Source organism: Vespa mandarinia, chromosome 21, assembly GCF_050613455.1.
Source record: "Vespa mandarinia isolate Hongniang chromosome 21, ASM5061345v1, whole genome shotgun sequence".
NCBI classification, from domain to species: Eukaryota; Metazoa; Arthropoda; class Insecta; order Hymenoptera; family Vespidae; genus Vespa; species Vespa mandarinia.
In genome coordinates this window covers 3,449,699-3,463,844 of record NC_140830.1, presented here as the reverse complement: position 1 = coordinate 3,463,844, position 14,146 = coordinate 3,449,699, and the positions used below count along the sequence as shown (strand labels likewise).

Sequence of the window (14,146 nt, the reverse complement as noted above, 5' to 3'; positions counted from 1 at the left end):
TAGAAAGAGAACTCACGAAAGAAACACATGGAGACATTGCTATAAATTGCAGCATTGTATGTATCTATATGCCATATGTGCATACTCACATGCACTCAAGTACTTATACATGTTAAAATGTTCAAATCTATATATAAAAGTTCTTAAGAAAAAAAAAATAAAAAAAAAAATAAAAAAAAAAGAAAGAAAGAAAAAAAAAGAAAAAAGTAAACAGAAGTCTAATATTTGTGAGCTTTGCTTGAAACGAAATAAGAAATATCCTTTCAGATGTTTCATCAATGAATTGTCTCGACTTATGATCAGTCGTGAGTTTCATCAAAACGAGCTTATTCCTAGTCCAACGTTTAATATTTTCTGAAGCTAAAGAAATAAGTAAAAAAGCTTATATTCGTTGAGGAAAAATTGAAGAAGTCAGCAGGATAAAGTGTGTTTTACGAGAGAGAGATAAACAATGATCGAGGCCAAGTATACAGTGATTCACTACAGGAACTTAACTTTGAGAGAGGTTATGAACGAAATTATAAGACATTTCATAAAATTGAAAAAGTCAAATGGATTAAATATCTGAATTTAATTAAAAATCTCCTGGATAAACAATCTTATAGAAAATGGATTAACTGTAACTTTAATTTGATTCTCGCTTGAAAATTTAATAAGAGTAGCCATTCGCTAAAACCAACGATCTGCCTTACCTGCATCCTGGAATTTTAATTGTCGTTTTTTCGTGTTCATTTGTGCTTAAAATTTTAAAAAGTTTTCTGATTCGCAGTTGTAACGACCGCCATTTGTATTATTCTATCGTCAAAATAAAATGTGCGCGATTTTGTCCAGCGTTGCCAACTCAATTTTATCATTAATCGATTTTGTCATTAATCGAATATTGACATGCATTACTCTTTATTATTATCGATAATACTTCGATTATCAAAAGAAACGTATCGACAAATGTTTATCTATATTGAAAACAATTCTGAGAAATATTAGTTTAATAGATTTCGGTGAATTATAGGAGATTTTATTACTTGTGTCATAATATTTTCTTTATAATAAATTAATTATCTTGTGGAGTGTATGTACACTTATATGTGTGTATATTTTATTCATTCGAAATTATGATACAAGTAAAATGTGATTATGTGCCTAGTTACATAAGCACGGATAATACATAACATCCTGTAAAGAATAATACTTCCTATAGGAAGAAAATAATCAGATTATTGAAAATACGAACTAGGATTGCATAAATAAGACAAATTTATCAAGAAATTACATAGTTATATCCAATGTTTGAAGCAGCAAACTATTCATCAGTATCATAATAGTTAATCTATTATACATCTATTGTTCATATTGTACAATAGATACATTGTTGTGTATATTTTGAAGATAAAAGCTATATATGGTTTATGAACTACAGAATGGCAATCCTTATTAAAAAATTTAATACTTTCATTATGAAATATACCATTTTTATCCAATTGTTTTCTTTTGTACTGCTAATACTCTTATATTTATGTTATATACATAGATTAGGAGATAAATTTGACTTTATTAATTGGAAGTTCATTTGTAAAAAATTTATGAATCTCAAGTTATATAAAATTTTGAATATTGATTTTATAAATTTAATAAAATAATAAATAATGTGTCTTTTAAAAATAATAAATAAATTAAGACAGATACAAGTATTAATTTCATATAAAAAAAAGAGAGAGAGAAAAGAAAAGAAAAAGACATCTAAAGATTTTTGTGAGAGGAAAATTTTACAAAATCCAATTGCATAATAACTAAGACAAATGTTTACAATTTTGATTATATTATGATTATATAGATATACTTTTTTTTACTATGACTGTATAGTTCTATATAGATATTTTTTAATAACAGTTAAGATTGATTTTATCATTAAAGTTCTTATGCACTTTTAAATCCAAGCATAAAAGTTTGCCCAGCTAAATAACCTCAACTAGCTTTATGAGGCAAAACATATAAAGATGTGATACACCATTTAAATATCTTTTATCATTTAACATCTATGGACTTATTAATATGAAATATCTTATACGCACATATGACAATGCTGCTTTAAAATCCTAGCTTTTCTTTTTTAATTTATTGTACTTGAGTGTATGTTTGCCAAAAATTTAAATATGTATACACGTTTTACAGTAATGATGTACTTTATTTAATAGTTGTCAAAATGTTAATCTTTAAAGAATTCTTGGTACTATATATAAACATTTGATAGATCCCATCTTAATATAAACATTTAATAAAAATTTTAATATAAGAAGTATGTTCTTTTATAATTCCAATGTTAGTAATTGATTATTATTGATCTTAAATCATAAATGTATAATAACTTTATAGCATACTTGTAAATTTAAATCTTTTTATGCATTATATTAAAATGTACATTTATATACTTATTAGTTATAATCTTTCTATTTTTATTTTCAATGCAATAACACGCTTTCTTATCATTTTTTATCAATGTGTTGTTTAGCTATATATATACACACATATATATATATATTTAAGTTATTAAATGAATTATGTTAAACATTTACATTACAAATTAAAATTAATACATCATTTTGTAGAAAGTTTTATAAATTTTGATTGTCAAAGCTGTAACATGTTGTAATATGCATATGTCATTATAAGTAACATAAACTTCATGATCCTGTAAATTTGTATACAAGAGAACATATATGAAACGAACATATGATTCGTAAACAAGTTGTTTCTTCACAAAATATATAAAAAACTTAAATCACATAAGAAAAATTATCAAAATACCAAATCCTTCTTTTTCAAATATTTTAAAATGTTTCAAAATATATCAATTAATAGTATCAAAAGTAAATAATTAAATAGTTTATAAAAAATTAACTGTATTGCCCTAAACTCTAACTATTGATGCACATTTATTTAAATTGTAGAATAAAATAACAAATGAATATATGAATGTAAATAAAAAGAAGTTTTTAATTATTGATACCTAGTATTGGTTCGAAAAATATATAAGACAAAAGAGTAAAGTTTTGTAAACAAAAATCAAGAATATAAAATAATTCTATAGTTTATTTTTTTTTAAAATATTGTTACTGTATATAAATCGCCAATGTTAATATGCTAATGTTTTAATTAATATATCAATAGCAATCATAATATTATCTAATTTTCTTATATTATTTCCTGTTTGTTTGGTTCCTATTGAATTGGCGGCATTATGATCAAGAATGGTAAAGAGGTTATGTTAGATTAGTTTAACTATTCCTACACGCTTTGTGTTTATGCCGTGCGTTGGAATTATTTTTGTTAAAATTCGATTATTTAAAATTATAGACGAGTGAAACTTAGTTTTTAACAAATATGAAACGTTTATCAGAAGAAAGAACAAAACTTGTGTTCGAAAAATTAAAAAAATAGTAAGTCATTTTTTCGAAAATAAATAGATTGTTAAAATTTACTTGGAATTATTTCTTATTTATTTTTCGTTAATTATTTTTTAATTATTTTGTTTACAGTATTGGAGAAAATATAAAAAATTTGATAGACCGACCAGATGGCACATATTGTTTTCGTGAAAAGAAGGATAGAATATATTATGTTTCAGAAAAGATTTTATCATTAGCGCATACAGTTAGTCCAGATAATTTAGTTAGTCTAGGTACATGCCTGGGAAAGTTTACTAAATCAGGAAAATTTAAATTGCATATTACTGCTTTGAATTATCTTGCACCATATGCTCAAGTAAATAACATTATATATATACAAATGATAATTTTATTATAGTTAATAATTGTTTATTATATTCTATTTTAAGCATAAGCTTTGGGTAAAGTCCTCTGCAGAACAACAATTTTTATATGGACATCATGTTTTAAAATCTGGTTTAGGACGTATAACAGAGAATACAGGACAATACCAAGGTGTAGTTGTTTTTTCTATGAATGATATACCTCTGGTATGTATTGTATTGTATTATTTTAGTAATAGTTTTATAAGATATATCAACAATCTTCTAAATGTTAAATATTTATAGGGATTTGGTGTAATGGCTAAAAGCACATTGGAATGTAAAAATGCTGATCCTATGGCAACAATTTGTTTCCATCAAGCAGACATTGGGGAATATATTAGATCTGAGGATACATTACTATAATTTCTAAATGCCTAAATATTTTCCTTGTATATAAATATTAAGAAGTTACATTTATATATATGTACATTTGTATTTTATATAAAAATGAGTAAGTAAATACATATATTCTTATTATTACTTTCATCAATATGAAAGTTTTACAAAATTGAACGATATCATATAATATAAAAAATGTATTATATTAATAATTATTAGATCAAAACAATTGACAGTATAGTTACATCTGTCAAAATTTTGTGTAATTATCATTTTATTCCAGTTTTGTATAATTATTAATTTTTAAGTTAAAAAATAACAAAACATTAATTTCATTATGTTATAATTTCTAAGACTGCATTGTGAATTGCATTAGTCATGACTAATGACAATTGTATAAATACAAAAGATGAACAATTATTCGCATTAGAAGTTTTTGTGAAAGATGTGACTCTTTATGTAGATAAATCACAAAAAAAAGAATTAACTCCTGAGTTAGGAGTTGATTTGAAATTCATTGACTTTCCTCTAATTAGAATTTTTCAACATGAGTACAATCTAACGAAAACAGAAAAATCCAAAGAAATTCGTAATGATGCAAAATGTCGTATTGTGAATTTCAATTGTGGACAAACACATTTATTTCCAAGAAATCCAAACGAATTGATAAGTGCAATGAGATCTTCACTACTAACTATAGATGTTTATAAAATAAAAAGCATATCAATATGTCCATATGAAATTATGAAGGATTCTTTAGGTGAAGCAAAAATACCTTTGTATGGATGTTTATGCGATCAAATTTCAATGGCAATTAACGACACTTATCACATGCCAAAACCATACGTTATTAAAAATAAATTCATTTTATTAAATCAAGATCGTACGGTGTCTGGAATGATATCTCTTTTTTTAAGACTTTTATGCGTTGGAAAATATAGTACTATTGAGTTTGCAATTGATGAAAAAACATTGTTATTTAAAAACCAAAATTTCCCTGATGAATTTCGATGCATGAGAGTCCCTATTTATGACGAAATTTTAATAAAAGCACAAGAAAGAGAAAGAAAAATTTGTTTTCCTGACGAAAAACTTAAGTCGAATGAAATAGATTTATTGCCAAATTTCATTATTGACTTAACTCAAATTTGTACGATGTTGGCAGAACAAGATGGAATTCCTAAAGATCTCTTTTCTAAATTAAAACCTAAATTCACTAATAAATACAAAGAAATTAACGATAAAGAAGAATATAATTCTTGGATTTCAGAAAAATTAATAATAGATACTTCTGTTTCTAATGTACGGATAAAATCGCACTTAGGTAATAGATCCTGTTATTCTGTTGGTTGTTCTGGTGGACTTTGTATTGGTGGAAAATCAATATGGGAAAATAAAAAATACCTATAGAGAAATGTAAATATTAATATATTCATTAATTCTTTATATTTTTCTATTAAAAATAATAACTGATTAATCTTTTTTTACATAAAGAGACTCGAACATATTGCATTGAAATGTAATTATTGTAACATATTGAACGAAGTAACGCGCGGGCGGAGTACTACACAAAGGGACACAAAGAGACACGAACGTCTGTACGAAGGTACCCGAAGATATACGAATGTACTGTACAAAAGAGACGTGAACAGACGTGAAAATACTATACGAAGAAACGTGAAATATTGCATGGAGAGGGATATACAAAATGAAAGCTTAGATAATAATCGACGAAATATATATATTCATCTGATTTTAATAATTAATAGCTATGGGTGATTATGGGTTTAAAAACTGATAAATTTATACGAATCATAGCAACATAATGCGGGTTATTGTAGGTAATAACTAAGAATTGTTAATGGCGCGCAACAAATGGTATTTGAAACCACTTAAAAATTATTTCAAAGTAGCTTGATGTAATGAAGAATCGATATTCATTCACAAGTTATCTTTCTAAACAACTGTAATTTGGACAATTACCAATAAAAATTTGTTACTATGCGATTGAAAAACAGTAATAAGGTTTTATAAGAATGTTTCATTAATATGTAATATTCTGTATAGAACGAATTAGTTGGCGATACACATACAAATATAAATTAGAAAATATAAATAGTTTGTAAGTTTGTATTCTATATAAAAAGTGATTCTCTCTACGTTAGAAAATTATTAATAGTGAAGCTACGAAAAAAAAAAAAAATATTTCATCAGCAGGCAATTACGGTCGTACCGTTGCGTGCGCACCATTGAGGTTATGTCGGACTCGTGACGTGCGCACAGTATCCGTACGCGTCTTTTATCGTTTAATTACCACTTCGTTTCGTGTTGTTGGGCGTCGATAAGAAATTCTTTTTACTAATCTAGCGACCTTCAAGGATTCGTGTTAATAATCTATTGGACATTTGGTAGATTAAGCAGGATTTCTACTTTTTCGCTAATTCGTAAATAGAATAGTTACATGAGAAGATCGTCCATTATCTTAACGAACACAAGTAAGTTTGCGAGAACATCAGATTTCAGTTATTAAAGTTAGAATAGTTTAATGTTATATAAAGAAAATACTACAAAAATCTGTGATACAATGAACTTGATTAATGATGTCAAATTTATTTCTATTTTTATACTTAAATTTTTATCCATTCGTCGATTAGGAGAATTTATAATTAGCTCAACTAAGTGATATTATAATAAAATAATGAATAGTAGTAATATATAATATTTGTAGCACAGAATAATGTGACAATGAGATTGTTAATAACTATTAAATATTAAATGATTTACTCGCTGGGATGTACAGAGTTTTCTTTTTTGCTAAAATTTTTTGGAATTTCTTGTATTTTAACTATGCTTAGATTGAAAATGTTTCTTATGATATCATTGAAGATAGTACATAGAAATGTACAGTCTGTGATCCATGTTGATACATTTATACATAAAAACACTTTGAGTATAGTTTGCAAAAAAATAGGTGTCCATAACATTATGCCAATTATTAAAGATACTTTAATCGTTTCTAATAATTTGTCAACTTGTATTGATTCTTTTAATATGTTGTCATATATTTTAATATGATTGCATGTCTGGTCAGATTCTTTATTGCTGTACTTCATGTTCAAACAAGAATTATCAGAAATAATATATCTAATTGAATTTTTTTTTTTCAGATTACTTAATACATTCTGACAAACAAATTTACTACGTACTTGTAGAACGGATGACAAGATAATTGGTAAGAAATATATTATAAATATAAGCACAAGAAAATACAATCTTAAAAATTTTGTTGATATAATGCATTTATCCATGGTACATATTGTATTAGTCTCAAATAACTTGTCAAAATCTTGATAGAGTTCTGTAATAACTGTTATTGTTTCTGTTGTAGAGATGTTATTTTCAATATTATAATACTGTAATCCACTTCTTTTAGTTCTGTTTCCTTTTTTCTTATTTCCTTTAGAGGTACTACTTTTTATTCGTGATATAATATCCAAAAGAATTTTTTCTTTAGATATTGGTAATAAAGCTTGTTCTGTTCTGTTTTTATCATTTATCAATAATATAGTTACGTTTTCATTATTGATAAGACTATTATCTTGAGATATATTTTTATTCATTTTATTTTTTTCAATTAAATTTAAAGGAATTGAAGAAATATTCCATGGCAGTAATAATTTTGTAATCTCTTCTTCTTCTTCATCTTTTATTTGAACATCAGTTTTGTGTTTAATCAATATATCAGACCAATTATAAGTATTTAAATCATTTGTTATTACCCATTCGTTGTAACTTATTTCAGAATCAGTGTTATTAATGTTATTTGTGCTATTATTTGGATCTGCATTGGTTTCTATATGAATTAGATTAGAAAGATTACTGAAGTTTTTACTTTTCAAATTATACGTATCGTTTAATGCCGAATTCATAATATCATATACTTTCGAAATTATTTCTTTTTCCGTTACATTCAGATTGAATAATTTCAATGAACTTGTATTATTAATGTAATCATTGTAGACTGGTATCGAAATTGTTGAATGCGAATTTTCTGTATGTATAGTGTCTTCATTTATTGTAAAGCAATTATAAAAAGAGAAAGGAGATTCATACATGCACTCTGCATTTTCATTTTGTAACATCATACCTATGCTTTGATAGTCCGCAAAATATAAAATTCCTATCGAAACAATTGGTATCAACCATTGACTTAATACACTTATTCCAACAATGCTCTTATTTTTTGCAGAGATGTTTTTAAATTTTATGTTATGAAAAAACTGTGAAACCTTTTCTTCAATTTTTAGAGTAGTTGTATCTTTTGATGTTATTAATTCGTCAATTTTAGAACTTGTATCATCTGTGTTTGCAACCTCTATGTTATGATATTCTGAATTATTAATATTATCAGAAATTTTAATTGGATTTTGTTCCATTTTTATTTTTGATTGCAAATAATTGTTGTATTTATCACTAATAAATGTAGCACTTAAATTACATTGTATAGAAAATGTTATTAATGATATAAATGCATTTGTAAAAGGCATTAGAAACATGGCATTGTGCATAAGCAGATTTTTTATATTACACGTTGTTAGATCAAAATAGTTCACGTCAGATAAATTATATGTTTCGTAAAATTGTAAAAATGTATCTGAATATTTATTTAGAGTATTTATATTTAAAATCCGCTCATTTTTATAAAAATAATTTGTATTGGCCATCATATCAGCATGATTTATAAGTAGCACTATTGCTGTAAGCATTGAATTTAATACGTCAGATGTTGACAAGATATAAAATGAAGACACTGATTGACACTTAAACTTCTTTTTTATAAGTATTATTAGTACAATAAAATTGAAGAATAGTAAAATATATCCTGCTACACCTATTATTATGATGTTCATTTTGTTATTCTATCAAAATTATTATACTTTTAATACAGTTAAATTTTTTTTTATAAGTCACTTGCCTGAATACTGTCACTGAAAGAATTTCTAGACTATAACTAACTCTTCTGACTACTGTTAGTCTCTGGTAAAGCCATTGCATGTGGGTAGTGAATATGAGGGTCTGATATTATTATATAGATAATATATTTAAGTAATGATGCTTGCAATAAATATTATCTAACAAAAAATAATTTCTATGAATACTACTTTATGATGTAATATTTGAATTATATTCTTTATTATACCATGGAAATATAATGCAATTAATAATGTTATTATTAATGAAATTAATTTAATGTCCCATAATTATTATATTATTTTTATTTACAGTACTTGATTCACAATAATCATGTCTATACGTCGGAGAACAGATCCTTTTATGACTCAACGCATATGGGATGCCATAAAAATTACAATGCATCAAAGAAGTTTACCTAGCAATGACCGCATGGTACGACATTTGGCACGTGTTTACGGTATTACAGAACAACAAGCTCAAGAAGAATTGAACAAAGCTGTGGAAGATAATCTTGTTTTATTAAAAAAAGTACCATCAAAGACAGGAATTGAACAAGAAAGTTACAGATTACCGATAGAACCACCAGGAAATATCGATCATGATTGGTATTGTTACAAATGCCAAAAAGCTGGATTAGTAGAATCTTGTCAACAATGTCAAAGAGTATATCATCTCGGTTGTCATGTACCTACAAATACAAAATTAAAAGTTTGTGACTTTTGTGAGGTTAATATAATAATTATTTGAAAATATTCCAAGATATTAAGATTTTTGACATAAAATGAATAACATAAATATAAATATTTTTTTTTTTTTTTTTTTTTTTTTTTTCCAGAAAATAAATACTGACACATATCCAGACAAACCTGATCTCAATCATATACTTAGCTTTACATGTGGTCATTTAAAAGCAAAATTACCACTAGAAATTACGAATCGAACTATAGTTTTTAATAATGATCCTGTTGTTACACCACCAAGTGGGTTTTCTGGGCCTACTTGGATAAGCGAAGGTGAAGATGCATGGCGTCCTGGTTATCTTATAAAAAATCATATGGATTTGGCAATTATGGACTCTAAAACCAACAAAAATGAATACAATAATTTAATGGAATTTCAAGCAGATGCACACAATATTCTGCATAATATTTTGTTATATCATGGAGGTAAAATATTTAACTTTTTAATATGTTATATATGCTATGTATTTTATTATATATTTTATCGAATTTTATAGCTCACAGTATAATCGGGGAAATGGGCAACACAATGTATCAAGATTGCTGTTATGATCTTCAAGAAATTCGTCGGTGTGCGGACTGTTACCGAATATCGAATGAGAAATCGGAGAAAATGTGGTTCTGTATACCATGCAACCCACCACATCAACTTGTTTATGCTAAACAAAAAGGATATCCTTATTGGCCAGCCAAAGTTATGCAAATTAATGGCAATGTCTACGATGTTCGATTCTTTGGGGGGCATCACATGCGGGCTAACATAGAGAAAGTTTTTATTCGGCCGATTAGTGTCAGCTTACAAAGTTTACAGGTAAACACGCGTTGCGGTATCCTTTGATTATACACGCGAAACTATTACGCGACCACTTTGAAAATTCTCGGTTTAGGTTACATGCAGTTAACAGTCTATTATATCACTGACATGATAGGAGAGAAAACCGTTGAGAGAAAACCGATTTAAAAATTGTTGTTGCACTTAGATAAAATAACTATCTTAACAACGAATTCTTGCATAGCCTTCGGAAAAGGGAAAGTGGAAAGAAATGAAGGTAATGCCTATAAGGAAACAAAAGAAAATGCGAGTAATTGTCCTATCATTGCATTTCAATTTAAATTTTGCAATGATAAATTTTTTTCACACTATTTACTACTATTATTTCATAGATAAAGAGATCAACGGCGTGGAACAGAGCTTTTGAAGAATTGAAACATCATCAACATTTACTACAAAAGTCGGGCAAGACTATTGAAGAAATAGATGGTAGCAGTGACTATGATGGACCCAAAGCTGCAAAAATTCGGCATATAGATTCAGCAAGCTTGAAAGAAACTTCTCAGCAATACAACAGCAATACAACAAAACAGATTATAAAAGACTTAAGAGTTAAAGTTGAACGTCTAAGTACTGATGGTCATGCAGAATTAACAGCATCCCAAGAGATCAAAGGAAATAAATCTCCAAGAAGTAAAGCTGGAAGCGAAGAAAGACAAGTCCCACACTTACCAGTAGCTGAGGATGAACCTACAAGAGAAATATCCAGTACATGTCCACAAGGTTTAAAGAAGGAGGGATCTCAAGAAGACATGGTAACATCTAGTTCTCAAGAACCAAGATCTAAATGCGTTCTCGTGCAAACAGAGCAAATTCAAACAGAAGTGATACCAGCAAAGGTATATTTAACTAATAATATATTATAAAATAAAATTGTAATATATACAAAAGTATATTTCATAATGTTAAAGTATGCGTTAATATAGCATAATACTTATTTATTCTGCAACATGTTGATTTTATTTCTTATGAACAAAATGTTGCAGATAAAAAGGGAACGTAGGACTTCTGAACAACCTATAACAACGGCGTTAGAAAAACTACGACGAGAATTGGAGCTTGACAAATGCAGAGAAATGGAAAGACTTCAAGCAGAACATGCCAAAGAGTTGAGGCAACTAACTGATAGACATCAACAGATTATATCTGAAATTAAAAAGAAACAATGGGTATTTTTTTGCATATATATACACACACATACACAATTGTTTATGTTACACACACACACACACACACACACACAATTGTTTATGTTACACGCACACGCACACACACACACACACACTTTAATTAATATTTACTATGTTGTAATTACAGTGTTACAACTGCGAAGCTGAAGCAATATATCATTGCTGTTGGAACACAGCTTATTGCAGTACTGATTGTCAACAGGTTCATTGGCAACGTGAACATAAAAGAGTTTGTCGTCGTAAACGTTAATTAAATAGAAGGCGCAATAAGCTTTATAATGATTTTATTATGAAGATCTATAAGAAATATCATGTTCGATTTTTTCTTTTTCTTTTTTTTTTTTTTTTTTTTTTTGTTGAGAAAAGATAAAGCACAGTAATATATATATATATATATTCTTGACACTAATCTATTTTCTCCTTGTAGGCTTCCTTCTTAAATGGAAGTATTTTTTATGCATAAATTTATATTTTTCGACCATACTATTTTGTATTTAACAATATAAGTTATTAATTCTTTTATTCAATTTGTACAATTGTTGTTTTTTATATGATACAACATTTTACAATTATTAATTTCAAATTAAAAACCTAGCTTGTGTTTTTACAGAAATTATCAGTTTTTCATTATAATTGTTTAGATGAACAGTTTACTCTCTTATTGTACTTTCATTTAAGTATTTGATTTAAGAATTAATTAATTATACAGAGATACAATTTTAATTGTTATTAATTATACTTATATTATTCTCTTAATAATTCTGATATTACATAACATTAAATAATAAATAAGTATATTTAATAAGTCACAGGGTTTGTGAATAAAAACAGTGATAATTCAATTAGTAAAAGATAGTATGTGTGCACAAAAGCAAATTAAAACATACTAGTCCAATATTTTTACTCATTCCACTGCTTCATACTTAAAAATATACGTATTTTAGTTTGTAATTATAAATCATCTATAGAAAGTTATTTTTTTTTTTTATTTCATTACATAACTTACATTTATATGAATATTAATTGAATTTATATTAGAACTTAGATTAAATAAATGAATTAACCATAAAGTTGTAGAACCTAATTATATAACGCAATATAATTTGTATTTTTTTCTTTTTTTAAATATTTAAGATTAACCAAGATGTTAAATAAATAATTTAGATAATAAGCATAATATTTAAAATAAGATGTTCTAATCATATGTAAATTAATATTATTTAAAAAATCATTATATTCCAAATAGGAAGTACTTATAACATGGACATATATTGATATAAAGTATAATTAAAAAATCTAGGTACTTTGAGTAGCTCTTACTTCTTTACCAACTGCTGCTAAGGCCATTTGACCCTTTTCTACAGCCTCTGTCACTTGTACATAGCTCGTTGCATCTATACTATTTAAAGAAAATTTTTCTAATAATTGTAATTCGGAAGGATCCAATTTTTCTCCAAGCTGTCTTAAAGCACTCAGTACTTCAGTACGTAATCGATCACCAGCATCTTTATTTAGTTTCCCAAGTTTTATATCACGTTCAATTTGAAAAAGACGTTCTCTGAGTTGATCCGGCTCACGTCTTCCAAACATTCTAATTACAGCAGGAGTTTTAAAAGCTGCACTTATTGCTGCTTGAGCTGCCTGGATCATATAGTTTATATTAGATTAAATTTTTTATATTGCATTGTTGTTTATGATCAAATATGTCTATGTACCAATTGCATTGCTCCAAGTTGATTGATAAGAGTCATATTTCCAGAAATCATTCTTTGTAATGATTCATTTAATTCACGAAGTTGTTCCATTGTTTCTTCTTTGGCTTCTTCATATTCTTCATTAGTCATTTCATCTCTGCATAATATTAATATTATATCACAATATATAAATATTTTTATATAAATAATTTGTTCCCTTACTTGCACTCTTCAAGATCCTCCAACTGTTGCATTAATCTATCAAGCTGTTCTTCTAAATTTTGTTTCAATCTTTCAGTTTCTGCTTTACCGTGAGAACTCATTATCTATTAATATATATATTAACTTTTTCACTGATATTAAATAATAAAAAACTGTAGATTATATGTCAGAAATATATGTATGTTACTGTAATTTTATTTAGAAATGAAGCAATGTATATTATAATTATTATATTTCTTCATATTGTTAATTGTACGTATAATAAAATTAAGTTTAGACTTTCGTAATACACTGCTGTTTGTGTAAAGTAGAAGTTATTATTTTTTTTTTTTTTTTTTTTTTAATAG

General features: G+C 26.5%; 3 protein-coding genes across 4 annotated transcripts; 2 read left to right on the top strand and 1 right to left on the bottom strand.

The window, feature by feature from the left end:
* The first annotated feature begins 3,135 nt into the window (after positions 1–3,135).
* LOC118443974 (60S ribosome subunit biogenesis protein NIP7 homolog) lies at positions 3,136–4,319 on the top strand. Its single transcript, XM_035871717.2, has 4 exons — positions 3,136–3,434; positions 3,534–3,759; positions 3,833–3,973; positions 4,052–4,319. The coding sequence occupies exons 1-4, from the start codon at positions 3,379–3,381 to the stop codon at positions 4,169–4,171; spliced, it is 543 nt and encodes a 180-aa protein (XP_035727610.1). The 5' UTR covers positions 3,136–3,378; the 3' UTR covers positions 4,172–4,319.
* A 1,337-nt stretch (positions 4,320–5,656) lies between these two features.
* Positions 5,657–12,335, top strand: LOC118443965 (zinc finger MYND domain-containing protein 11). Of its 2 annotated transcripts, XM_035871704.2 has the most exons (9): positions 5,657–6,642; positions 7,315–7,379; positions 9,433–9,847; positions 9,957–10,287; positions 10,359–10,672; positions 10,878–10,910; positions 11,026–11,532; positions 11,680–11,862; positions 12,011–12,335. In XM_035871704.2, exons 3-9 carry the CDS (start codon positions 9,452–9,454, stop codon positions 12,131–12,133), a joined length of 1,887 nt encoding a protein of 628 aa, XP_035727597.2. In that variant the 5' UTR covers positions 5,657–6,642; positions 7,315–7,379; positions 9,433–9,451; the 3' UTR covers positions 12,134–12,335. The 2 variants fall into 2 exon arrangements, with proteins under 2 accessions (XP_035727597.2, XP_085519358.1); XM_085663232.1 differs by lacking the exon at positions 10,878–10,910 and having other exon boundaries at positions 5,659–6,642.
* A 694-nt stretch (positions 12,336–13,029) lies between these two features.
* Positions 13,030–13,903, bottom strand: LOC118443971 (protein LZIC). Its single transcript, XM_035871713.2, has 3 exons — positions 13,800–13,903; positions 13,599–13,734; positions 13,030–13,524 (listed from the first exon to the last, which is right to left on the bottom strand). Exons 1-3 carry the CDS (start codon positions 13,898–13,900, stop codon positions 13,180–13,182), a joined length of 582 nt encoding a protein of 193 aa, XP_035727606.1. The 5' UTR covers positions 13,901–13,903; the 3' UTR covers positions 13,030–13,179.
* Positions 13,904–14,146: the final 243 nt, after the last annotated feature.

What these genes read in the sequence shown, in the direction of transcription:
- LOC118443974 (XM_035871717.2), top strand. Translation starts at nt 3,379, where the DNA reads ATGAAACGTTTATCAGAAGAAAGAACAAAACTTGTGTTCGAAAAATTA. An exon ending in TTCGAAAAATTAAAAAAATA is followed by an intron (nt 3,435 to 3,533) that starts GTAAGTCATTTT and finishes TTTTGTTTACAG; the next exon opens with TATTGGAGAAAATATAAAAA. An exon ending in CTATGAATGATATACCTCTG is followed by an intron (nt 3,974 to 4,051) that starts GTATGTATTGTA and finishes AAATATTTATAG; the next exon opens with GGATTTGGTGTAATGGCTAA.
- LOC118443965 (XM_035871704.2), top strand. Translation starts at nt 9,452, where the DNA reads ATGTCTATACGTCGGAGAACAGATCCTTTTATGACTCAACGCATATGG. An exon ending in TATTTTGTTATATCATGGAG is followed by an intron (nt 10,288 to 10,358) that starts GTAAAATATTTA and finishes CGAATTTTATAG; the next exon opens with CTCACAGTATAATCGGGGAA. An exon ending in TCAGCTTACAAAGTTTACAG is followed by an intron (nt 10,673 to 10,877) that starts GTAAACACGCGT and finishes ATTCTTGCATAG; the next exon opens with CCTTCGGAAAAGGGAAAGTG.
- LOC118443971 (XM_035871713.2), bottom strand. Translation starts at nt 13,900, where the DNA reads ATGAGTTCTCACGGTAAAGCAGAAACTGAAAGATTGAAACAAAATTTA. An exon ending in GAGGATCTTGAAGAGTGCAA is followed by an intron (nt 13,735 to 13,799) that starts GTAAGGGAACAA and finishes AATATTATGCAG; the next exon opens with AGATGAAATGACTAATGAAG. An exon ending in AACTTGGAGCAATGCAATTG is followed by an intron (nt 13,525 to 13,598) that starts GTACATAGACAT and finishes TATATGATCCAG; the next exon opens with GCAGCTCAAGCAGCAATAAG.